At 34.5% G+C, this 27,117-nt stretch overlaps 1 protein-coding gene across 1 annotated transcript in view; it reads left to right on the forward strand.

Moving 5' to 3' along the window:
* STT3B (STT3 oligosaccharyltransferase complex catalytic subunit B) overlaps nt 1-27,117 on the forward strand; it is a 104,273-nt gene that overhangs the window by 56,691 nt on the left and 20,465 nt on the right. Inside the window, exons 4-5 of the mRNA XM_027040853.2 lie at nt 12,211-12,276; nt 14,002-14,101. Coding sequence (XP_026896654.1) covers nt 12,211-12,276; nt 14,002-14,101 — 166 coding nt within the window. The remainder of the gene's footprint in view (nt 1-12,210; nt 12,277-14,001; nt 14,102-27,117) is intronic.

Consider the following 27,117-nt stretch of genomic DNA (forward strand, 5'->3'; position numbering starts at 1 on the left):
CAGGTGTCCACCTTTCTCAGCACCATTTGTTGAAGATTGTCCTTTCCCCCATTTAATGATCTTGGGACTCTTGTTGAGTATCATTTGACCATATATGCAGAGATTTATTTCTGGGTTCTTTATTCTGCTCTGCTTGTCTGTCTGTAGGTCTTTATAAAGCCAGCACCAGACTATTTTGATTACTCTAGCTTTTTAGTAAGTTTTAAAATCAGGAAGCATATTTTGTCTGGCTTTGTTCTTTTTCAAGATACTTTGGTTATTAGAGTTGTTTTGAGATGCTATGTGAATTTTAGAATGGGGTTTTTACTTTTGCAAAAAAACATCATTGGGATTTTGAATCAGAATACATTAACCTTCATAGATTACTTTGAATATTATCATCTTATTATTGTCTTCCAGTTCATGAAAGAGCATGGTACATTTCCATTTATTTATGCCTTTAATTTTTTATAATGATGTTTTAGAGTTGTATAAGTCTTTTACCTTATTAGTTAATTCATATGTATTATTTTATTCATTTTGATACTATTGAAATTGGATTTTTTTTTCAGTAATTTCCTTTTTCAGATTGTTCATTGTCAATATATAGAAATACAACTGATGTTTATGTATTGGTTTTGTATCCCACTATTTAGCTGAATTCATTTATTAGATCTAACTGTGTGTGTGTGTGTGTGTGTGTGTGTGTGTGTGTGTGTAATCTGGAATTTTCTGCATAGAAGATCATATAATTTGCAAACAATCATTTTACTTATTTCTAATTTGGATACCTTTTCTTTTTCTTGCCTAATAGCTCTGGTTAGAACTTCAAGTACAATTGACCCTTGAACAACACCAATCCACTTATATGGGTTTTTTTTGGATAAATACAGTTCAGTATATAAATGTCTTTTTCTTTTCTTATGATTTTTTAAATATTTTCCATGGGGCACCTGGGTGGCTCAATTGGTTAAGTGACTGACTCTTGATTTTGGGTCAGGTCATGATCTCATGGTCGTAGGATCAAGGCCCACATCAGGCTCTGCTCTGAGCATGGAACCTGCTTGGGATTCTCTCTCTTCCTCTCTCTATTCCTGCTTACACTCTCTCTCTCTCCTAAAATAAATAAACATTAAAGTAAAATATTTTCTTTTGCTTACTTTATTGTAAGAATACATTATAAAATACATGCAACATACAAAATATGTGTCGATTAACTGATTATGTTAGGGGTAAGGCTTCCAGTCAACAGTAGGCTATTAGTAAAGTTTGGAGAAGTTAAAAGGTATATGTGGATTTGTGACTGTGTGAGTGTCAGTGCCCCTAATCCCTGCGTTGTTCAGTGGTCAACTGTAGTATGTTGCAAAGAAGTTGTGAAAGTGGTGGGGGGAGGGGTTGTGAAAGTGGGCCTTGTCTTGTTCCTGATCTTACAGGAAAAGCTTCAGTCTTTCACTGTTTAGTATGTTTGCTGTGGGTTTTTCATATATGACCTTTATTATATATGGTATATTAACATACACTGTTATTAAATATGTAATATATGTTATATATTAGTACATGATACTTTGTATATTCATATTTTAAAATATTTTTTATACATATTTCTCAGTTGGACTGAGATACTCCTCTAGAGGACTCCTTAGGAGAGTCTCATAAGAACAGTATTCATTCCTCAAGTCCTTGCATGTTTAAACCTGTTTTTCGATAGCTTGAGAGTTGAGCTGGATATAAAATTCTAGGTCATACATTCTTTGCTTGAATTTATTAAAATCGTACCACCTGCATTTTATTTTGCTTCCTACTGTCAAGAACCTAATTTCATTGTTTCATAAGAAAAGTGGTCTTTTTTTTCCCTGAAGTAATTTTTTCAGTATCATTAAAATAATAAATTTTCTAAATGTGTCCCAGAATTGACCTTTCTGGTAATGGTGCTCTCTTTCAACATGTAGATTGATAACTATTTCTGAGAAGTTGTCTTTGAAATCTTAAATATCAGTTTATTTCACTGTTTTTCTTGGATTTTCTGTCTTCTATATTTCTTTATGACCCTTTTTCTTTCTCTTGGCTGAATACTGCTGGTATTCAATCTCTCTGGGAATTCATACTTGCTAAATTTGGTTTTTAGTATTCTGTTGAGGGTTTTTGCATCAGTGTTCATGGGTGATAATTGGTCAGTAGGTTTTCTTGTAGTGTTTCTGTCTGGCTTTGGTATCAGGGTATAATGTTGGCTTGATGGAATGAATTGGGAACACTTCATCCTCTTCAGTGTTTTAGAAAATTTTGAGAAGTATCAATAATATTAGTTCTTTTAAAGTTTTGTAAAATTTACCAATGAAGCCATCAGGTCCTGGGCTTTTCTTTGTTGAGAATTTTATTTTTTTATTTAAAAAAATTTATTTTTAATGTTTGTTTATTTTTGACAGAGAGAGAGAGAGACAGAACATGAGCGGGGGAGGGGCAGAGAGAAAGGGAGACACAGAATCCGAAGCAGGCTCCAGGCTCTGAGCTGTCAGCACAGAGCCCGACATGGGGCTTAAACTCACAGACTGCAAGATCATGACCTGAGCTGAAGTCGGACGCTTAACTGACTGAGCCACCCAAGCGCCCCTTTGTTGAGAGATTTTTGATTACTGGTCCAATCTCTTTATTAGTTACAAGTCTATTCCGATTTTCTGTTTCTATGTGATTTAGTATTAGTAGATTTTTATATGTATAGAAATTTGTCCTGTTTCATCTCAGTTATCCAGTTTGTTAGAGTACAGTTATTCATAGCACTTTCTTATGATCCTTTTAATTTCTACAGAATTAGTAGTAATGTTTACATTTTCATTTCTGATGTGGTGATTTGACTTTCTTTTTTTTTTCTTAGTGTACCTAGCTAAAGATTTGTCAATTCTGTTGATGTTTTCAAAGGACTCCTTTTTGGTTTCATTGATTTTATTATTTTTTTATTCTTTATTTTGCTTACTTCTAATTTTTATTATGTTCTTTCCTTTAGTAGTTTTGGGTTTAGTTTCTTCTTTGTCTAGTTCCTTAAGTTTTACAGTTAGGTTGTTAATTTGAAATCTGTTTTTTTTTTGTTTGTTTTGTTTTTTAATGATGTGTTTATAGGTATTTTTTCTCTTAGCACTACTCTGCAACCTCCCATGAGTTTTGGTGTGTTGTGTTTTCAGTTTCATTCCTCTGTAAGTATTTTTAAATTTCCCTGTTATTTCTTCTTTCATCCATTGGTTGTTAAGGGCATTTTGTTTAATGTCCACAAAATTGTGAATTTTCTCATTTCACTTCTGTTATTCGTTTCTAATTTTACCCAGTTGTGGTCAGAGAATATGCATTCTGTTGTATCTATCTCTGTAGAATTAATCTGTTGCCTAAGATATGGTCTATCCTAGAATATGTCCCACGTGTACTTGAGTGGAATGTGTGTCCTTTTTCTTATTGGGTCTATTTGGTGTATTATATGAAGTCCTCGGTTTCTTCTTTCTGGTTCTACCAGTTATCTAGTGGTGTTTTGAAATCCCTAACTATTATAGAACTGTTTCTCACTTAATTTCTGTCAGTTTTTGCTGCATATATTTTGATGGTCTGTCATGAAGTGTCTAAATGTTGTAATTGTTATACTTACAGCATTGCAAGTTTTGTTAATATATATTGTCCTTTTTGTCTTGAAACCTTTTTTGATTTAAAGTTTGTTGTGTCTGACATTAGTATAGTCACCCATTCTCTGTATAGTAACAGTTCATTACTGTTTGCATGGAATATCTTTTTCCATCCTTTAAGTTTCAGATATTTGTGTCTTTAGATCTAAAGTGAGTGTCTGGGAGGCAGAATATAGTTGTACCATGTGTTGTTATCTATTCCACCAGTCTTTGTCTTGATTGGAGAGTGTAATTTAATCTAAAATAATTATTGATAAGAAGGACCTTATTTCTGTCATTTTGCTATTTATTTTCATATGCCTAGTAGTTTTTCTGTCTCTCATTTCCTTTATTATTGTCTTTTGTCTTTAGTTTTTTTGTAGTGAAATGTTTAAATGCGTTTCTCATTTCCTTTTGTGTATATGTTCTTGCTGTTTTCTTTGTGGTTATTGTGTGGGTTACATTTAGCAATCTAATACTATACTACTCTTATTTCAGTTTATACTAGCTCATCTTTAATAATATATAAAAATCTTCTTACAACTCTGTTCCTACCTCCTTTTGATTGGCAATGTCACAAAATTAGATTTTTATACATTGTGTGTGCAAAAACATAAACTAATAATTCTTTGTATTAGTTTCTTAAAGTATGTAGAAGACTAAATTTGGAGTTATAAATCAAAGTTAAAATAATACTAGCTCTTGGGGTGCCTAAGTGGCTCAGTCAGTTAAGTGTCCAACTCTTGATTTTGGCTTGGGTCATGATCTCATGGTTCATGAGTTTGAGCCCTGTGTCAGTCTCTGAGCCCTGCTTCAGACATTCTCTCTCCCTCTCTGTCTGCCCCTTCCCTGTTTGCTCTTTCTCAAAATAAATAAACATTAAAAAAAAATACTTGTATACACTAATAATTTTTGTTTGGCCATTTGGGGTCCTTTGTATTTCCATATGAATTTTAATACCTTCCAGTTCCATCCACATAGATGCAAATGGCAAGATTTCATTCTTTTTGATTGCCAAGTAATACTCCATTGCATATATATACCACATCATCTTTGTGCATTCATCCATCGATGGACATTTGGGCTCTTTCCATACTTTGGTTATTGTTGATAGTGCTGCTATAAAGGGTGCAGGTGCCCCTCTGAAACAGCATACCTGTATTCCTTGGGTAAATACCTAGTAGTGCAATTGCTAGGTTGTAAGATAGTTCTAGTTTTAATTTTTTGAGGAACCTCCATACTGTTTTCCAGAGTGGCTGCACCAGCTTTTATTCCCACCAACAATGCAAAAGAGATCCTCTTTCTCTGCATCCTCGCCAACATCTGTTGTTGCCTGAGTTGTTCATGTTAGCCATTCTGACAGGTGTGAGGTGGTATCTCATTGTGATTTTGAACTGTATTTCCCTGATGATGAGTGATGTTGAGCATTTTGAGTTATCATATTGCTTTTAAGAATGATAGAGTGACAAAATGATGAAAAGCATCCTAAGGACTAAAAGATTATGTAGTGAGTTTTTGTGTTCTATTTTTTAAACTAACATACTTAAAATAAATTGGGTTTAAAGTGGAAACAGCTTCAGTATTTGAAATGAGTTGGTTTGGAGTTCTGGCATAGAAAGCTATTTTCTGACTTGTGGCAAGATATTTGACACTTTAATCTCATTCACTTTCCTTATAAATGAAATAAAAATGTTTTGGCTACAGAGTTGCAATAGATAATTATGTTTATTTAATATCTGATCATTACCAATTGAAAATAAAAGTACTAACAGCTCTGACTACTCTGAAAAGTTGTTTGTAGCCAAATGACATTATGAAGATAAAAACATTTTATATGTAATCGCTAAAATGTAAATGTAAGTTGTCTACTGATTCCTCATCTGGTGTGTTTACTTTTAAACCAACTGCTGAACAAGTTACATCTTTAAAATTTTTAAGATAAAGTACTCTGTTTTCAAAGCACCGATGACAGACATTTAAGAAAAAAAATTTTTTAATGTTTATTTTTGAGAGAGAGAGAGAGAGAGCATGAGCGCAAGTGGGGGAAGGACAGAGAGAGAGAGGGAGACACAGAATCTGAAGCAGACTCCAGGCTCCAAGCTGTCAGCACAGAGACCGATGTGGGGCTCAAACTCACAAACCTCGAGATCATGACCTGAGCAGAAGTCTGACACTTAACCGACTGAGCCACCCAGGCACCCCCACAGACAATTTTCAATATGCTTTTAGATTCGTGTTCTATAGATTCTAACCTTTTTTTTCTCTCTCTCTTGAGAAAGAGAGAGCACACACACATGCGCGCGCACGCACGCGCACACACACAACACACACACACACACATACACACACGTGCACAGAGGAGAGGCAGAGAGAGAGAGAGGAGAGCAAATCCCAAACAGGCTCTGCACTGTCAGCGCAAAGCCCTAGCCAATGCAGGGCTCCAACTCAGGAACCAAATTGTAAGATCATGACCTTAGCCCATATCAAGAGTCAGGCCCTTAACCAACTGAGCCCCTCAGGCACCCTTAACCTTGTTTGTTTATTTTTTTAAATCAAGATCAAGTTGTGAAGAATACCGTCTTTGAAGCCAAACCACCATGGTCTGGATATTTCTTTTCTGAATATTAGCTATTGTCACTGAGAGTTGGGTTTTTTTGTTTGTTTTTTTCTTTTTCTTTTTCTATGTTCATTGAAAGTTGTTTAAACTACCCGCATGTCTGTTACATCAGCTATAAAATAGAAGTAATAATCGTTCTTACGTTATATAGTTTAAGTAAGTTAATGCATGTAAATGTATAGAACATTATAGGAACACAGAAATTGATGAGTACATGCTTATTTTTACTTCTGTTGTTACTATTCACCAACAACAAGGCTGATACAGATAAAATAGTACAAGGAACAGTGCATACATATATATCATTGCCTCCTATAGAATTTTTTTTAAAGGTTTTTCCCCTGTGCCTTTGTAATCATTCCTCTCCTTAACCCAAATTCCTTGAAACCACAGGTCTGATTTCTGTCTACATATCTTTGGGAGTTTGGTTTCCATAAGGTGTGTTGTAGAAACAGTACAGTAAAGGGTGGCCCTTTATGTCTTGCTTAGCTTCACTTAGCATAAGTCATCCATTGTTGCATGATTTTGTAGTTTGCTGTTTTTTATTGCTGAGTAGTATGTATGGCTGTACTATATGAGTGTACCGTAGCTTATTTGTTTTCCAATTTTGGGTGATAATAAAGTGGCTATAAATAGTTGCATACAGTGTTGCACATGGGCATATATATATTTGTATTCCTCTTGAATAGGTGCCTAGGTGTGTGATTGCTGGTTTATAAGTACAAGTTTAATTGTATAAACAGCTCCCAAAAAGTTTTCCGGAGTGGCTTTATTATTTTTCATTCCCTCCATCACAATATGAGGCATTGCTTTTACTTTTTTACCAGCACATGGTATGTTCAGATTTTTAAATTTTAGCCATTCTAGTAGGTATGTTGTGGTGTCTCATGGTTTTAATTTGCTTTACTCCAATGACTAATAATTGAGCATCTTTTCATGTGCTTATTTCCCATTCTGATTCTTCTTTGGTGAAATGTCTCTTCAAACCTTTTGCCTATGTTTTGGTTGGGTTGTTTTCTTATTGAGTTGTAAGAGCTCTTTATATATCTTGGAAATACATTCTCTATCAGATATATGTTTTGCAAACATTTGCTCTCAATCAGTAGCTTGTCTTTTTTATATTTTTAACAATGTCTTTCTGAGAGCATAAAATAAATTTTTTTACCTTGCCTGATTGTACTGGTTAGAACCAGTATAGTAGAAGCAGCATGTTCAATAGAAGCAGTGAGACTGCACATCCTTTCTTTCCTGATTTTAAGAGGAAAGCATTCAGGCTTTCACCATTAAGTATAATGTTAGTTGTTTTTTACAGATGTCCTTGATCATAGCTTGAGGAAGTTTTTATATATTTTCAGTTTGAGAATTTTTACCATAAATGGGTATTAGATTTTGTCAGTAGCTTTTTTGTGTCTATTGAGGATTCGTATGATTTTGTCTTTAATTACATTAATTCAGGGTTTCTCTCCTTCAACACTATTGACATTTGGGGCCAGGCAGTTATTTCTTGTCTTGTGTGTTGTAGAATGTTTAGCAGCATCCCTTCCCTCTACATGGTAGATGCCAGGAGTATTCAGTCCCTATTCCCCAGTTGGGAACCACTGCATTAATTTTTTTTTTCCAATGTTAAAACAACTTTGAATTCATGGAAGAAATTGGACTTGTTTATGGCATATAATCTTTTTTTATATTGTTGGTTTTGTGTTGATTTTATTTTGTTAAGAATTTTTTCTCTGTTTCCATGAGGGATATTAATATGTTTTCTTTTCGTGTGATATCTTTGTCTAGCTTTGATATCAAGGTTATTCTGAGCTTCTAAAATAAGTTAGGGGAGTGTTTCCCTGTCTATTCTCTGAAAGAATTTTTATAGGATTGGTATTGTACCTTCCTTAACTGTTGATACTTTTCACCAGTGAAGCCATCTGAACCTGGGAAGATTGTTTAATTACTAATTCAATTTTTATTGACACAGTTCTGTTCTGATTTTGTTTCTTTAAAAGATCTCTTTTTTTTTGAAAATTTTCGTATCACATAAATGATCTGATTTCCTGGCACAAATACTACATCATATTCTTTTGTAATTCTTGAATTTCTGTACAGTCTGTAGTGGTATTACTTCTCTTATTCTTAGTAATGGTCATTTGTATCTTCTCTCTTTTCTTATCAGTCTAGTTAAATTTTATCCAACTTTTGGTTTCATTTATTTTTCTCTGTATTTGTTTTCTCTTTCATTGAATTCTTGACTTTTATTATTCTACTTTGTATTTGGTTTGCTCCTTTCTAGCTAGTTGAGGTTAATGCTTAAGTTATTCTAGCTATTTCTATTTTTCTAATATGAAATTTAAATTATACTTTAATCATTGCTTTAGCTATACTCTGTATATTTCAATATGTTGTGTTCTTATTGTCATGTAGTTAAAATTTTTTTCTAATTCTCAATTTCTCCTTTGACCTTTAGACTCTTTAGAGGCATGTTGTTTAATTTCCTAATATTGGGGAATTTTCCACGCATTTTTTTCTCTTGATTTATATTTCCATTGTTGAAGAATTCTAATTCAGGAGTTTTAATATTAACATGTGAAAGACTGACTTAAAACCACCCATTCATACCTACCATCTGTTGGCCTTCCTCCTCCTCACTGATGGGTAGTACCTCAAGGTAGGAAACTAGGAGTTCTCAACTTCTTTTTCTGCACTACTCTAATTCTGGTTCACCAAAAATGTTGATTTGGCCCTTGAACATAGCCTCTCCTTTATGTCTACATTCCTACCACTGTAAATTTGGATCTCAATACTCAGTCATATATTAGCCTCCTGACTTGTATTTCTGTTACCAATGACATTCAGGATCTATAAGGACCTTTTGCCACTCAGTGTCTGTACTCATCACATGGTCTCTGTCATACTGGGCTTTGGCTGTAGTTCTTGCTTTTGTGTCTTACCTCTCCAGTTGGAGCATGACTGACTTACAGTTTTACAGTGTGTCCAACATAGCTTAGCAGACTTTTCTGTATATTATTAATACAGTGGAATATGTTTGATTCATAGTATATATCCTTTTCTCATTCTCTTTCAATCTATACAATTGGTTTTAGAGTTTGAGGAAATTTCAGGGTATGGACTATATTTAGTAGTTGTAAATATATTTTGGTTTTTTGGTAGTAGATTATACAGGACTGTGCCCCATCAATCCCAGTAGATTAAATAAGGGGAATTTTATATAGAGAATTATTAACTGCTATAGAAGACTAACTAATATAGAAGGAAACTGTATATGATTTGCTAGGGCTGAGGGAAAGTACCCAAAGAAGGACAAACTTGGAAAGGATTCAGATTTCATTCGAAGAGGGTCTGGTTCAGCCTACCAGCCCCAGAGAAGTTTCATGGTTAGGCCAAGCTAGAGCTGGCTTGGAGCTGCCTGACAAGCAATTGACCACCCTCTGGAGTGTAGGAATTCAGGAATGGGGAGCTAGTGACTTGTAGTATGGTGTGCAGTGGCAGGAAGCTTCTAGATAGAATGTGTATGGGGCTTTTGGTTACCATATCAAGAGGACTGCAGGAAAGTTATTTCTAGACTAATGTTGCAAAGTCACAGAAGGACTGTGTTCTGGGCCCATGGCTGGGGTCAGCACCACCAGATGTTCTCACAGCCACCCCACCAACTCCAGCCTGCACCTGAAATCATTGGAGAGCCTCTTGTGCAACGTTCCCTCAGCACCCTCTGCTGAGAAAACTTAACATCATACTCACTTTACAGGAGAAATAGTTAGAAGATACTCTGTTGTTAGAACATATATTGAAGGGTGCATTTGGAGCTAAGAGGCAATAAAATGATAACTGACACACAAATGTAAAAGACTGAATGGTCGTTTGCAAGTTTAACCTCAACATTCGTCATCTCTACCTCCAGTTTACTGGATGACCTGTCCTTTTAATTTTCAGTCTCTATGTAGAATCTTTTTTTTTTTTTTTTCTTGTTTATTGATCTACCTACGATAGTTTTCTGTCCTCCATTCCTTGGGATTTCATTTTGTTTCTGGCTCATCTCATCCTCTAACAACACTATTTCTTCTAGTCTCCCCACTTAGAAGTAGGCTTTCTGAATATTCTTTTCTTTCCCATTTCCCTGGTAGCTGCTTTCCTTTTTAAAAATCATTTTTGGTCTCTCTAATTTGTCTTTTGGTCTCTATGTGATTTTCTCATTAGCACTTGGTTCCAACTCACTTCTCCAATCTCTCTGGAGATCGGATATTATAGGAATCATTTCTAATCTGCCCTGGGAATTTTTTTATTTTTAAAATTGTCAAAATTTTAATATGCTGCCTTCCTTATTCACATTTTAGCATAGGTCAAGCTGGTTTTGGCAGTGGTGGGGGGGGTGTTTTGTCACACACATACACTATGATGTTGAATTCAAAGCAGTCTTTCACTATGTAACAGAAGTTAGTCTGAATAATATCTTGAAGTGCTGTAAACCAGGAATGTTTCCTTCTTCTTTCCCTCCTTTCATTGTGTGCATGTGTGTGTGTGCTTTACAATTCCCCCAAAGATTACATGTCACCTATAGTTTGTTTTAATATATTAGTAGAGGCTCATTTTAAAAGTAAATTCCTTGAAATTAGGTATGTAGAATATAGTATTAACTATTTGAACTTCCTATCAGAACATGGAGATAACTCTTTTAATCAGAATTGCTTGTAATGGGACTTAGGCTTATCATGTCTTTAGAACATTCTTAAAGATGACTCTTTACCCTTGGCATAAATAACTATTTAGAACTTGTGTTTTTGAAACTTAAAATTCAGTTTTCTGGGGCACCTGGGCGCGCAATCAGTTAAATGTCCAACTCTTGATCTCAGCTCAAGTCATATCTCACAGTTCATGAGTTCGATCCATGTATTGGGCTCTGCACTGATGGCACAGAGCCTGCTTGGGATTCTGTCTTTCCTTTTTTCTGTCCCACCCCCACTTGTGTATGTGTTGCATGTGCTCTCTCTCTCTCTCTCAAAATAAACTCAAAAAAAATTTTTTTAATTTAGTTTTCTGAACCAAACTTATTTTCAGACGAACATACAAATTTATCTGGGAATTATTTCTTTGGTTAGTTTTTTGTTGTTTTTTGTTTTTGTTTTGTTTTGTTTTGTTTTGTTTTAGACAGTAGAGATGTTATTTTTTTGAAACTTTCATCGATTGCAGGTTGTCTTTCTGGTTCAGAGTGATTGAGAATTTTACTGACATATCCTAGAAATTTCTTTAGGAATATCAATATCTTGAAGATATAGATAATTATTTATTGATTATTGGGTTTTTTTAATGTTTATTTATTTTGAGAGAGAGTGTGTATGTGAGAGGGGGAAGGACAGAGAGAGGGAGAAGATCCAAGAAGGCTCCACATTCATGGTGGAGCCCTACATGGGGCTTGATCTCACAACAGTGAGATCATGACCTGAAATGAAATCAAGAGTCGGATGCTTAACCAGCTGAGCCACCCAGACACCCCAATTTTTATTAATTGTTGATATTGGTTATGGTATCTGAAAATTTCTAGAGGATAGGTTTTCAAAAATGGATGCTTATAATTAGAATTCTATACAAGATGTATATATTCAAATGAAAAATTACAGATTAAGAAGACCAACTATGTAAAAATATAGTTCTGCTGAACAAATTATTTAAAATCTTAATTTGTTGATGTTAATCATTTTAAAATAGAAAATAAAGCAAATAGGAAAATATAATTTTTTTTAAGATGATTGTTTTTACTGAAAACTGCATAACAACAACAGAAAAATCAAGGCTATTTATAAAATGTCTGACTGTTGCCTGGTGTTCTAAATGCATATCTTAAGTGGATCTGAATATCTGAATAAAACCTCTGTACTTTTTTAATAACTTTGGCTTTTTGTAGTACAAGCTTACTAAATATTTAACTTTTTTTTTTCCATCAGGAACATTGATAAACATTTGCTTGTTTTTTAGGTAAAATCTGTAAAAACTGGGTCAGTTTTTTGGACGATGTGCTGCTGCTTATCATATTTCTATATGGTAAGAATTCATTATTGAAATTATAGAAGGTCTGGCAAGTCTTTCACAGTTAGACCAATTCCTCGTCCTCATCATTTTCTTCTCATCCAGACTAGTTCTCCACTTCCTTTTTTCCTAAAATCTTTGGATTTTAATTTTGTTTAATATAGTCCCCTTCATTACTGCTATCCTCTTCCCTACCCCCATCTCTGGAGTATGTATGGACTTTGCTTTAGTGGGGAGGGCTAATAAATGCCAATCCTTCAAATATAATATTTGCAGCAAGTGAAACAATTTTTCTTTTCAGATGTACAACTTTACCTAAATAATGGTGCTATCCTCTAGGTAAACTACCTATGTACTTTTTTCAACAGATTACTTAGGTTGGGGTTCAGAATTACCTCTTCATTCTCCTGCCTTTTTTCCCATACCACAGACTATCATCTAGTAGTCTTGTGCTGAAAACTAGTGATAATTTTAGGTAAGGTTTTGTTTGTTTGTTTTTGAACACATAGCATGGAATTTGTGCATCCAAATTATCCATGCCCCTTTTAAAGTGGTTAAGGCCAGGCACATTCTGTGCGCTTGTACCCAAGTAATAGAAAACTCATTCTCTTTGAAGTTTACATTTAAATTTTGGAGGTAATTCAAAGCCCTTCACTTAGAACCCCTGCTCAATCAGAGTAACATTGTTTTTGGTGTAAAATAGCATGTCAGTGAAGCAGTAAACATGTTCTTTATTGTATACCGAAGGCAGTTCATTACAAGTGGTTCTGAAATATTTTAGGTATGGGCAGCATTGTTAGAATGTATATATTAACATCTAGTGTCTTACTGTGTCTATTGGTCAAATGGTTCTTTCAAGCTTTTGATTATTAATGTACACCCACAACTTTGTTCTTGACAAGAGCTTATTGCCTATTGAATATACTAAAAAAAGTAATACTGTTGGTCAAAAATAAACATTATCTTTACCGAAACAGAGCCAGCTGGTAGAGCATGTAACTCTTGATCTCAGGGTTGTGAGTTCAAGCCCCACATTGGGCATATAGCTTACTTAAAAAAAAAAAAAGAAAGAAAGAAAAAAAAATTTAAAGAACCATACAAAAAAAAATTAGACCAGAACATACTCCGTTATTCTGATAGAACAGTCTAACTTTATGATACATGCTAAACATTAAAATGGAATCTTGATTTGTAATCCATTAGTGTGAAATAATTTATACTTAAGGTAGTACCTTTTATTTTGAGTATCTTGAAGCATATCCAGATTATCCGAGAGTTCCTTACAGTTCAGTTGTTGGCTGGTGCTAAACATTCATTGTTCTTATTCTCAGTGAAGCTTCTTGCAATGTAGTTATCAAAAGTGAGGGAAGTAAAAGCCTTTCTTTTCCCTTTTAAAAATTTATGATCTGTATCTTAAGAATCCTCACCTTTATGACAGACTTTTTACTACCAATTCAAAATTATAATGTTCTCAGTGTTATTAAGTTTAATCTGACCATTTCTCCAGTGAATATAGAAAAGCATGTTGGATTTATGGGATTATTATTTTAATAATACATAGAAATAGGTTATTTGTAGGCCTCATAAATCAATTTTAAGCATCTGTCACACTTGCTAAAAATCCTAGTGTTTGTTTATATTTGTTCATTATATGTTTAGATTGTCATGACAAATAAAACTGAATCTATTTTTAAAAGCAGGCATCTTAAATTATTTAACTTTGCATTTCTTAATCCGTAGGTCTCTGCTTGGGGTGGTTATGTGTTTATCATCAACCTTATTCCACTGCATGTATTTGTGTTGTTACTGATGCAGAGATACAGCAAAAGAGTCTACATAGGTGAGTGATTTGACGTTTGAAATCTCACCTCTAAGAGATGTTTCATTGAACAGCCATACATTTTCACTGAACAGCCATTTCTGTTTGGCCGTATTACTCATAAGAAGGTGAAAATAATTTCATATATATTTTTTTGTTTTTTTGTATCAATAAGGTGGGTCAGGCACTTTTACGTATATACATTGTTACCAACTTCTTGATGAGTTTTTGCTGTTGTAAAAATTAGTCTACAGATACTAGATTTAATATCTGTCAGCCCAGTTTTTCCTTAATTTGGGGGAATGGGTATTTTGTCTTGAAAATCATTCACATATGGGGCACCTGGGTGGCTCAGTCGGTTAAGTGTCCGACTTCGGCTCAAGTCATGATCTCGCAGTTTGTGAGTTCGAGCCCCACATCGGGCTCTGTGCTGACAGCTCGGAGCTGGAGCCTACTTCAGATTCTGTGTCTCCCCCTCTCTCTACCCCTCCCCTGCTCACGCTCTGTGTGTCTCTGTCTCTCAATAATAAATAAACGTTAAAAAAAAAAAAAAAACTAAAAAAGGAAAAGAAAATCATTCACATATGCATATTATTCAAATTCAGCACAGTCACTGTAAGAGTAAACAGTTTAATAAACTTTTGAAAACCTTTTCTGTATAATATACGACAGAGTACCTTCGTCCATTTGGGCTGCTAAAACAAAATACCACAGGCTAGATAGCATGTAAACAACAGAAATTTCTCACAGTTCTGGAGGCTGCAAAGTCCCAGATTAAGGTAACAGAATGGTCACGTTTTTGTAAGGGCTCCCTTCCTAGTTCATAGCTGGTACCTTTTTGCTTTGTCCTTACATTGTAGAAGGGAGGAACTAGTTCTCTGGACCTCTTTTAAAAGGTTACTAATCCCCAAAGCCCTTACTACCTTACTACCTCCCAAATGCCACCTCACAATACTGATACATTGGCCATTAGGTTTTAAACTTGCGACTTTTGGGAAGGTGAACATTCAGACGAACCTGTTTTCTATGAAATCTTTATTTTTTTTCTCTAGGTTTTAAAACATATCTTTTGAATAAGATACTTAGTGATAGATGTTGTCTCAAATCGTAGAGCTCATTATCCATGATAGAGACAGAACCTTTATAGGTTGAATTAATAAGAGAGAAGTTGTGGTTTGAACCCAATGTCTTAGTAAAATAATACAATTCCAGTATGACAATGTTGTTGGAAAGCAGTAACAGAAAGATAAAGCTTATTTACTTACCTAAAAAAACAAAATCAAACAACAAAGGGGTGCCTGGGTGGCTTAGTCGGTTAAGCGTCCGACTTCGGCTCAGGTCATGATCTCACAGTCCATGAGTTCGAGCCCTGCGTCAGGCTCTGTGCTGACAGCTCAGAGCCTGGAGCCTGCCTCATATTCTGTGTCTCCCTCTCTCTCTGCCCCTCCCCTGGTCATGCTCTGTCTCTCTCTGTCTCAAAAATAAATTTAAAAAAAACATTTAAAAAAATTAAAAAAAAAATTTTTAAAAACAACAAAATAAACCCAGTAGTCTGGCAATTCCTCAAAAACTTAATCGGAGAGTTACCCTATGACCCAGTAATTCCACTCCCAGGTATACCCCCAAGAGAATTGACAGTAACTATTCACACAGAAACATGTACACTGATGTACGTTGCAATATTTATTATCCCTAATAGCCAAAAAGTGAAGACACCCCAAATGTCCACCAACTGATGGATAAATAAAGTGTGTATATTCATATAGTAGAATATTATTTAGCCGTAAGAAGGAATGAAGTACCGATATGTTGTGAGGCTTGAAAACATTATGCTAAGTAAAATAAGCCAGACACTTAAGCCCATGTATAATTGTAGGATTCTTTTTGTATGAAATGTTCAGAATAGACTAATCCTTAGAGACAGAAAGTAAATAGGTTTAGTGGTTGCCAGAGGTTTGGGGAATGGAAGAGTGACTGCTAATGGGAATGAGGTTTCTTTGGGGATGAGGAAGTGTTCTGGAATTAGATAGTGGTAATAAATACACAACTGTATGACTATAATAAGAAAAAGCACTCTATGGCATATTTAAAAGGGTGAATTATATAGGGTGTATACCATATCAATTTAAAAAGTTCATATATAGTCATTTCAGCATACTTTATAACAGTCACCACTGAAATAATATATTATCAAGTGCTTATTTGATACCACAGACTAAGTTGTTTACATGTATTTAACTCATTTAATTTTCATAACCACATTGTGAGAGAGTAGTGTAGGTACTGTTACTGTCCTTATTTTACAGATGAGGAAGCAAAAAAGGACATAATTTGCTCAATTTGTGATTTAGGCCTGAACTTAGAAGTTTTGGCTCCATAGCCCATGATGCTACAAATTACTATTTCTATTAAAACTGTATGCCTACCATGTAAATAAATACCTTACTGTTGAAATACATTAGCCTATGATATATCTCTACCCTGAAAACACTGTAAACAGTCTTTAGGATCCAGAAAGGAGAATGATAGATTAAACTTCAAGTCTCAACTTTTAGTTTTAGAGATATGTAAGTAGAGAAATTTTTTAAGTTAAATGTAATAGGGGAGGAACTAAAAATTTGTTTAATTTAAAAACTTCTGGGTCTTGAAAATTTAATGGTCAGGGGAATAGAGTGGGGAGCAGATTGAGGAATAGACTTGTGAAATGTCCCTGAATCAGGAAGAGGAAGAAGAGCCAAGATAGAAGGAGCTAGATACGTACATTGTTAAAGAGGTCAGTCAAATGAAAGGATTTTCTACATAAAAGTTGAAAACATGAACAGTGTCCAACTTCCCTTGAGTGTTAGTACTAAGATCTAGTAGGGTGAGAATTAAGGAAAGACCTTGTATTTGGCAAATAGGATTTCTATGGTAACTTTACAAAAAGTACGCAATTAATACTGCTTTGGTTGGCTCTTGAAAATGTTGCTTCTTTTCAGAGGGAAGAAAACTAAAGTAGTTCAGGGATATTATATGTATGTGTGTGAAGTTAGATTAGTAAACACCTCAGATAATTTTGTAGTGTTGAGAGTCTCTACCCCCACCTTCCTTGTTTTATAGCTTATTCCGTTCATATGATTAAGGGTATTTTAGGTGATTTGTATACTCTTTCATAGTTTACTTTTAAATGGATGGGAAATGATGGTATAGAAAAATCAGCTATTCTCTACTTTATCCCAAATGTATCAAGATTTAAGTTCAATTTAACCTAACTTAATGGGCCTGGAAAATTTGAAGGCATTATAAAGCTACATATAGAGGTTTGTCCTCTGATTTTATCACGTAACATCCTTTGTCTGTAGTTCTCTCTCCTCATGAGCAGAACCATTTAGATAAAGAAAATAATGATTGATAAATAGCAAACTCATAATCATATAAACCAAATATTTGATTGGGTTCTTAGTATCAAATTAAATGAAGTAAAAATGAATCATTTGAAATAATTATGAAAAATGGTTTTCCCTTTCAGTAGATTTTTTGCACGTGTCTTTAGAATCCGTTGGTAAGCCAGGGAAAACTCAAAAGTTTGTTCACATGTGGAAAGAGGGGCACATGGAAGATAATGTGGATGTATAGGGTATGTGTGGCACAGGAGTGGGGGGTTGAGGGGCAAGGGAAAAAGAAAAGCCCCTTGAAATTTATGTGGGAAGAAAGTTAAATTATTTTGTGAAGATATATTTTGTACTTGGTGTATTCACCATATTGGGAAGTGAATTACACACAGTTATGTCACAAATAGGATTCTGATGTTTTAATAAGAAGAAAGAACACCCATATCTTAATTTGCATTTATAGAGAGAGTGGTTTACAGGTATCACATAACACTAATGGATGTAAAATCATTTAACCTTTAGAAATGTTTAATCACACTTTACATAATAAAGAAATTATTAAAGATATGAAGACACTTGTTTAGCAGTGTTCATTATGGTGTTACTTATAATTGAAAATAGTTTAAATGTCCAATAGAGAAATTTTAATTTTTAAGTTACACTTAAATTGTAGTGTTGCTAAATCATGAAATATTATGGCATCATTAAATGTAATCTTTTTTGGTATTTGGTGAGTTAGGAAAAAGTTAATAAAAAGCAGACAGCAAGGATTACTGGTGATACTTTTTCTTCATATTTTTCTCTGCTTTCCAAATTTTCTACAATGAGCATGTACTAAATTCATAATAAATGAGACTTCTTCATTTATAGAAATGTGAATTTTATCTCATGGTTTATTAGAATTAAAATTTTAAATTAGAATAACTTAAAGAGCAGGAAGAAACTAGTTTCTAGTATTGATAAGTGATTTTTAAATGTCACTGAAGAATTTGCTTATTGTGTGTGTTCTTTCGTTGAGGTCATTTGAGTAAGAAGAGAGTAACAATCACTTTTTATATTATATCTAAACTACATTTTTATGGTAATATTTGCTGGTGGAACCATCATATACAGAACAAAGTATTATAGACATATACCACATACTTTAGTTCTGTACAAATTGTTCTAGGATTGTAGAGTTTGTGAGTGAAGAAAAGACAGTCCTGCTATTGAATGAATTAAAAAGAAAACCAGAGGGGTCCCTGGTTGTGTCAGTCCATAGAACATGTGACTCTTGATCTTGGGGTCATGAGTTAAAGGCCCATATTGGGCATAGAGCTTATTTTAAAAACTTTCTTAATTTAAAAAAAATATTTTTTTAAGTAAAACCAATAAATTTTAGGCATCATGTTTATACTTGCCATACATAAACAAAACATATCTAATGCTACACAACAACAGACGTAAAAATTGCATGTAAAAATTCTACAAGCACGTAAAAAGCTTGGAAGCACTAGAATTTAGTTTGCCTAATTTTACCTTTTCTTTCTTTCCTTTTTTTTTTTTTTTTTTTTTGAGGAGCAAATCAGTTCAGTAGAGGATTAAATGTTTAATACTTAGTTTTGTGCTAGCCATTAGGATGCATAGATGATCAAAAGATGGCCCTTTTCTAGGGCCATCAATGTAATTGATATCCGTTAATACATTGTAATCATAGCATATGAACAAAATGGAAATGAGAAGGAGTTTGTGAAGATCAGTTTTGACTTTTAAGTTTCAGGAAGGTCTTGTTAGGCTTTCCAACTGACTGTCCTTCTGAAAGTTTTGGAGATAACTCATGATCTTGAGAGGAGAAAATAGTATAGAAATAGACTTACAGAGGGTTTGTGATGATGTAACCATAAATGAGAAGTGCCATAACAGGGTAAAGAGTACGCACTACAGGGGCACCTGGGTGGTTCAGTTGATTGAGTGTCCCACTCTTGATCTCCATTCAGGTCATGATCTCTCGGTTTATGGGATTGAGTCCCACATCAGGCTCTGTGCTGATAACAGGAGCCTGCTTGGGATTCTCTCTGCTCCTTCCCCACTTTTGCTCTCCCTCTCTCTAAAAATAAATAAATTTAAAAAAGAAAAAAAACTCTTTAAAAAGAGCATGTACTGCAGAACCAAATTAACAGGATTCAGTTTCCTGGTCTAGTCACTTACTGGTGGTCACTTTACCACTAGTCACTTACTAGCAGTTTTGGACAGATTACTTAATTTCTTTATGCCTTAATTAATGTCCTCATGAGTCAAACGGAGATAATAATAATTCCCACCTTGTAGAATTTAAGGATAATGAAAAGTGCTTATAAAAGGGCTAACACAAAGTGTTATTTAAGTGTTGGCCTCTGTTGTTAATGTTAAAATTATGAAGGAATAGCCAGGTAAGAAGAAAAAGTTCTGGGGGTGCCTGGGTGGCTTAGACACTTAAGCGTCTAACTCTTGATTTAGGCTCAGGTCGTGATCTCACAGTTCGTGAGCTTGAGACCCATGTCAGGCTCTGCACTGACATCGCGGGGCCTGCTTAGGATTCGCTCTTTTTCTCTGCCCCTCCCCTGCTTGTGCTCTTCTCAAAATAAATAAATTTTTTAAAAAAGAAGAAAGAATGCCAGAGGCCAAGAGGTGATTATAAAGACTGAGGATGACTAAAGATTGTTTTTTGTTTTAAATGTAGATAAACTTTCACCACAGCTATTTTGATTATGAAAAATATAGCAGAAAAATGACACTGGTGTGTTACATAGAGCATCACAGAGCAGCTAAAACACAATAATAGAGTGGTGTGCTTATTTTTATATTCAATTTAAAATTTTAAGATAATGTATATAATTGAGAAAGTCAACTATTACTACAAAGCTTAAAAGCAAAATCAGCAGTTCTTTTCTCTACCTTTTCCTTAATTGGCTTAGTCCTTAAATTCTTATCTTGAGACAACTACTTAGAGTTCTTTCAGTTGTTTCTTTTGGTTTTTACCACGAATGTACTTTCTAAACCACCAATTCCAACATGTGTGGGAGGTTTGCCACACCACCAAACTGTTCCCTGACACCAGCTAAGTGTCCTAACATTCAACTCAATTGTGATATCGTCTACCATTAGGTACCATCAGATGCCACAGGTTAAGGGTTCAGTCCCATAAGACTGGCCTCTGCTTTTATGCCAGTCACAAGTCCGGGTTGTCACCTGTACTTCTGACCATATGACTGTAAATCCGAGGTTCCCATGACCTCTTCCTTGGTTTGATTAATTTGCTAGAGTACAAGATTACAGGTTTATTATAAAAGGGTGTATGTAATTCAGGAACATGCAGATGGAAGAGATGTATTGGGCCAGGTATGGGGAAAGAGCATTGAGCTTCCCTTCTCTTGCCAGGCACTCCACTTTCCCCAAATCTCCACTTTCTCAACCTGAAGCTCTTGGAACCCTGTCCTTTGGAGGTTTTATGGAGGCTTCATTACATAGTCATGGTTGATCAAACCATTGGCCGTTGGTGATTGAATTCAATCTTGAGCCCCTCTCCCATCCCTGGAGGTCAGGGGGGTGGGGCTGAAATTCCAGCCTTCCGATCATGTGGTTGGTTCCCTCTGGCAACCAGCCTTCCTCTTAGGTGAGGTGCAAAAGTCATCTCAGTAATACAATAAAAGAACCTTAATCATTCTCCTCACTTAGGAAGTTCCAAGGGTTTTGGGAGCTCTCTGCCAGAACAGTGGATGAAGACCAAATGTATGTTTCTTATTATAAATCATAGTAGCACAAAATGAAATTCCTGTTTCTTAAAAAAAAAAAAAAAATTATGAAGGTGTATTTTTGAGAGAGGGAGACACAGAATGTGAGCAGGGGAGGGTCAGAGAGAGAGGGAGACACAGAATCCGAAGAGCCTCCAGGCTCTGAGCTGTCAGCACAGAGCCTGATGCAAGGCTCGAACTCACGAACCATGAGATTATGACCTGAGCCCGAAGTCAGTTGCTTAACCAACTGAGTCACCCAGGCGCCCCGAAACTCCCATTTCTTGATCTTTGTTTTCCAACTTCAGATGCTGTTAACCATCTTATTATTTCTACCCTTTTGAGATTTAGCTGCCATCCATCAAATTTCTACTTACACACAAATACACTTTCCTGTCTCTGCTCCTAAGTGCATTCTGTGTGTGTGTGTGTGTGTGTGTGTGTGTGTGTGTGTGTGTGTGTGTATATGTAAGCAGGTTCCATGAGTGTGGAACCCTACATAGAGCTGAATCTCATGACTCTGGGATTGTGCCCTGAGCCAAAATCAGGAGTCAGACGCTCAACTGACTGAGCCATCCAAGCACCCCTAAGTGCATTCTTTTGAAAAATAAAGTCTGATGTCTGTTTAAATAGGGAAAACTACCAATTTTATTTTTTGAAATATCTAGAATTCTGTGTTTTGGTAGCGTCCCTTGAAAAACACCATGAAGGGATTTAATTTTATGAGCTTGAGATCAGAAACAGCTCCCATTTGTTCACATGAAGTTTAAGAGATAAAATATTTATGACATTGACTCCTCACTGTCCATACAAATACCTTATTAATATATCCCATTCTTAGGCCTTGGGAAGCCTCCTGGAAAGAAGAGTTAGGAGTATTGTGAAATAACAGACTATAGGGCAATAGCATATACTTAGGTGGAGGCATGGGGTAATCAGAATAGAAGAGAAGTAACATATTTGGTCTTGCACATAACTTGTACTGCCTTAGAGGGCAATTTTCCCAAGAAATTAAGGTTTGCTGCATTTTACAATAAATAAAAACTCAGGAAGGAAAAAATTACAACTAAATAGAATAGAATTAGTTTTTTCTCAAATGACTTCTCTAAGTCAGCTAAGAATTCAAAAAGCAGCATAAGAATTATGTTTCTTACTACAGAAATGTATTTTGTTTAATTGCCAGTAACATTTTACAGGCTAGAAATGCTAAATATCAAAGAGGTGTCTGCCATTTCTGCTAATACATAGTTATAGGTAATAAAACATCTTTAAAACCTATTAATTAGCAACTTTTTTAAATTATAAAATAACTCTTAGAAGGGCTTCAGAATGTAAATAAACTAAAATCATTTTGATAGTTTAGATCTCAGATATTGAAAGTAATAAAGGGTTATACAATTTTGTATTTGTGGCAGATAAATTCTTACCACAATAAAAGATTACGTTTATAGCCTATAGATGAATTAGATTTTTATAAGGATTGAATATGTCCATATACCATTAAAACATGATTTTCCCATGCTGCATAGAATGTTTACAATTTGTTACTGATATCTTATTTTGACTTAATTGATTTGACTTTCTTTTTTGTATCTTCAAGGGAACATGAGCCAAGAGCAGACAGACAAACAGGGACTATCATAATTGCCCCTCCCCCAATTTTTGTACCAAGTTTTCATTAAAAATTTCACTAGAATTTGCAATATTAGTTCCATAAAGTGAGTTTTCCAGATGTCTATCTTACAATAGGTAATTGAAACTAATTATCGGAGGAAGTGGATAGGGAAATTTTCTTTAAACTGGTTTATAATAAAACTTTCTCAGTGATTACTTTAGGGGAAAATTTACTTCAGGGGCACACTCGAAGATGCTGTTGCTTCTGCTGCCATCAGTATTGTTAATATAACTCATTATTTAGTTTGCATGGGATTAGTCTTCTACTATCTTCTTACTTTAAGACCCAGGATATTTAGAACAAGTCTTACCTATGATGTAGCAGTAATCATTAGCTTAATCAAAAAAACTTTTTCAGTGAATAGAAACAAGGAATATTCATGTTCTGCAAACAAAACAGAAGCAATAAATCATTTGGTATTCTTATCTAGAAGAACAGATCTGAGATTTCCTTTAAGGGTCTGTTTTACTGAGAATTTTATATTCCAAAGTCCAAAGGTTTGCTTTTGTGTAGTATAAATTAACAGAGTCTTAGTGGTATTAGTTAAATGAATTAAGAAGCCACTTAACCACAATAGTTGACATTAAGAAAAAGATAGATTAAGAAGAATTTAAAAAAGTGTTTTTAGGTTTTTAGTGATAACATGACCTGTGATTCTGCATGGTTTAAAATATTTATTTTGTTTTGTTTATGAGTGAATTGAGGTTGCTGATATTTGTCTGTTACTGTTTCTTGGCATATTAAGTTTAGTAACTAAACTTAGCTCTAAAGGTGTTAATTAGGATCATTAATACTTTTATGTTATGTAAAAATTATACATATTTCTTGAGTTCTTCATATAGTCTTTAAACACACACAACTTAGTTTATATTTTAATACATTTCTGTAACTCATCAACCATTGCCAGAAAATAAGTGCATAATTCTTTCACATGATACAAATAAAACCAAAACCCGGATGTTTATTTACTTTCTGCTGTATTCTTGATTTCATCTTATGTATCAGTATGAAATATATATGCTGTTTTTAAAAGTTATGATTAAGTGTCTCTCAAGTGTTTTGAACAAGTCATTGCTGCTTTTTACAAATCGAACTTGTAAAACATCTGTTTCAAAGATTCATTCTCTCCAAAATGAATGATGAGCAGCATTTTTGAAAAAGAAAAATTATTTTTTTTACTGTATTTGTTAAAAATTATATTTCTCTGCTGGTAAAGAAGAATTAATGTTTTTTATGTTTCGTTTCATTTTTAAGCTTTGATTTGTGTTTCTTACCATTCTTCATCCTGCTTATTTACCCAGGATTCACAGTAATCAAGTAGTAAAGTATCTTTATAAATCAAAAGCTTCAACAGTCTTATGGTTCTTTAATCATATTTGTTAATAATGAAGCAAGATTGGTTGGATTATAAAATACTTCCCCACTGTGTTTCTTTTGGTTAATATTGCTTTGGTTTAGAGAGAATTGGGAAGGCAAAGGAATATTTTGTTAGCCCTTTCCATTAAATATCAACCAGGAGATGAAGCAGCTCAGAAATGCTAAGGTGGTATGGGGTGCCTGGGTGGCTCAGTTGGTTAGGCGTCCCGACTTTGGCTCAGGTCATGATCTCACGGTTCCTGAGTTCAGGCCCTGAGTCAGGCTCTGTGCTGCTGACAGCTCAGAGCCTGGAGCCTGTTTGAGATTCTGTGTCTCTCTCTCTCTCTCTGCCCCCACCCCCCCTCCCACGGGTGCTGTCTGTCTGTCTCTCTCTTAAAGATGAATGAACATTAAAAAAATGCTCAGGTGATTTAATAGTGGATCAAAGTTAATGGAAATACAATATTCACAAAATATTTTCCAACTTTAAATAAAAGGAAGTACAGTAGTATTTTATAAGTGTAAAGAGTACCATCAACATTAAGTCTTTGGTTTGTCAGGGAGGAGGTCCTTAAAGGTTGGTTGGGGAACAACAGGAACTTCTTGAAAACTTACAATTTTAATGGAGCTTGAATCAGAAGTTTCAGTGCCTTTTAATTAATTGTATATAACAACTTATTCGTGCATGTTAAGTCAAGGATGGATGGTAGTTTTCTGTATGAATCTGGCCCTACCCATACCCTTGGATAAAAAAATAAATATTTTAACAGTGAAAGATAGTTAAGCTCTGTTTAGAAGATTACTATTTGAGTCAAGTCAAAGGGATTTTCTTTGGTGGCAAATAAACAATAATAGAGAATGGCCATTTTTTCTGGAATTCTTCGAGCACATTGGGAGTATCATATGCAGTAGTGAATGCCAGTAACTGTGCTTCCACAGGATGGCAGTGTGGTCACATTTTCATGATGTAATAAATGATTTACAACACTATTGGTATCGTGCATTTTCTTAGAGTTCATTACTCTGATGGAAAGCTTTGTTCTTCTGGTTAAAAGGGTAAGAAAAGTAGGCTAACATGGATGGTTTGAAAGTTGTGATAGTCGTAGGTAGTAATTTGGTCAAGTTTCCTAGAGAGTTCATAGGAACAATTAGTGGGGAATGGTTGCTATCTATGGGTTTGTGTTGTTGAGGTCTTCTTAGAACATTAGAGAATGGTACAGATGTTGTCCACTGTCTCTTCAGTGCTCATGTCAAGAAGACATCTCTCACTCCTTGAAGTTTTTATAGAGCTAGGGTTTTGTTTTGTTTTTTTAACCTTTGTGACATGTATATGTTTCATTGTATTATGGTTATTTGTGTACATCTCTGCTTTTCCCAAATAGATGTCTAACGCTTAGAGGATAGGATTGATCTTAATAGGGTTTTTGTATCCTTAGAATGCCTGGACCATAATTACATAAAGTTAATATTTGAATGAGTTAATTAGGTAATTTTTAAACACACTGTTAGATGCTGTTGTACAAAGCGTGGAGTTCACTTTGTAGTGAAGTTAAGAATTGAGCGTTATTTCACTATTTCTTTCTACTCAAGTATGTCTAATTCTTATTTTCTGTGTTTTAAAACATGGGTTTTGTAAATGGGATTTAAACTGAGGTACAGAGATGTGTATCTAATTTTACAGATTCAAGGAGGAGGACAGTATTAAGTAAGATGAGTTTGTGATATTTTATATTACCTGGCAAGCAGTCCTGACTTTAATTTAATGGAAGTACTGTCTATGTAGTAAAAAGTGCTATGAGAAGGAACATCTGTTCCCCTATGTAAACATCTCAAGATCAGTGATCCAAAAAATAGGAAATATAGGGAAACATGAATCCAGTTCTCTTAAAAGAAAATGGTGATCTTTGGATTATTGCGTATATCACATTTATCAGCTTTGTATCACTGGTGCAAATCTAATATGTATAGGAGTATTCAAAGGTAAAATATTGTTGAACTTATTTCTGTTAATGTAGTTTAATTTGACATTAACCTCTGTTTACAAAATAATACAAATTAACATCCCACCTGGTGTTTTATGTTATCTGAGATTGAGGTTCTTTTTCTTGAATTCCTCTCCATCACTCATTACTAGTGCATCTGCTTCTGTATAGAGTTTTTTTCTTTACTAATGGTAGTGTCTCTATGAAGTTGCATAAAAACACTGAATTGAGAATATTAGAAGGTTTATTCTTCTTTTTGAATAAGTCTGGAAATGAGCAAATCCCTGGGAGGAAACTTCAGTAGTTCCCAAGCAAGTGATTGCTAAAGTTTTTATATCGCCAAGCATAGTATAGTCCCATTTGAAGAGAGAGAATATGCATATGAATGTGCTTATGTGTGCTCACCATATCTTTTAGTGATTAATTCTGGAAAAGTAATTATTAAATGACTTAGGGAAGTAAATCGGGCTAGAGACTTTTACTTTTTACTTTTTGTTTGTTGTTACTTTTACATTTACAACAAACTAGTAATCCATAGAGACAGATGAAGATTTGTATTTACCTTCTGGAATGGGGGGAATAGGGAGCAGCTACTTACTGAATATGGAGTTTTCTTTTGGGGTGATGAAACTGTTTTGGGGTAGAGTGGTGGTAGTTGCTTAACATTGTGAATGTACTACATGCCTCTAAATTGTTCACTTTTAAATGATTATATATAAATTTCACTTCAGGTTTTTTTTTTTTTAAAGGCTTTACTTTTTTGTTCAGCATGTGCCATTTATCATACTTAATCCAAATTCTGTGACAGTGTTACAACATTCAGTGTTCATTAGTATTTATAAGAAAGAGAAAACTAGCCTAAGAGGTGATGGTGCTGTTTGGACATAAGTAGACTTAACTGTAA

Source organism: Acinonyx jubatus, chromosome C2, assembly GCF_027475565.1.
Source record: "Acinonyx jubatus isolate Ajub_Pintada_27869175 chromosome C2, VMU_Ajub_asm_v1.0, whole genome shotgun sequence".
Taxonomy (NCBI): Eukaryota; Metazoa; Chordata; class Mammalia; order Carnivora; family Felidae; genus Acinonyx; species Acinonyx jubatus.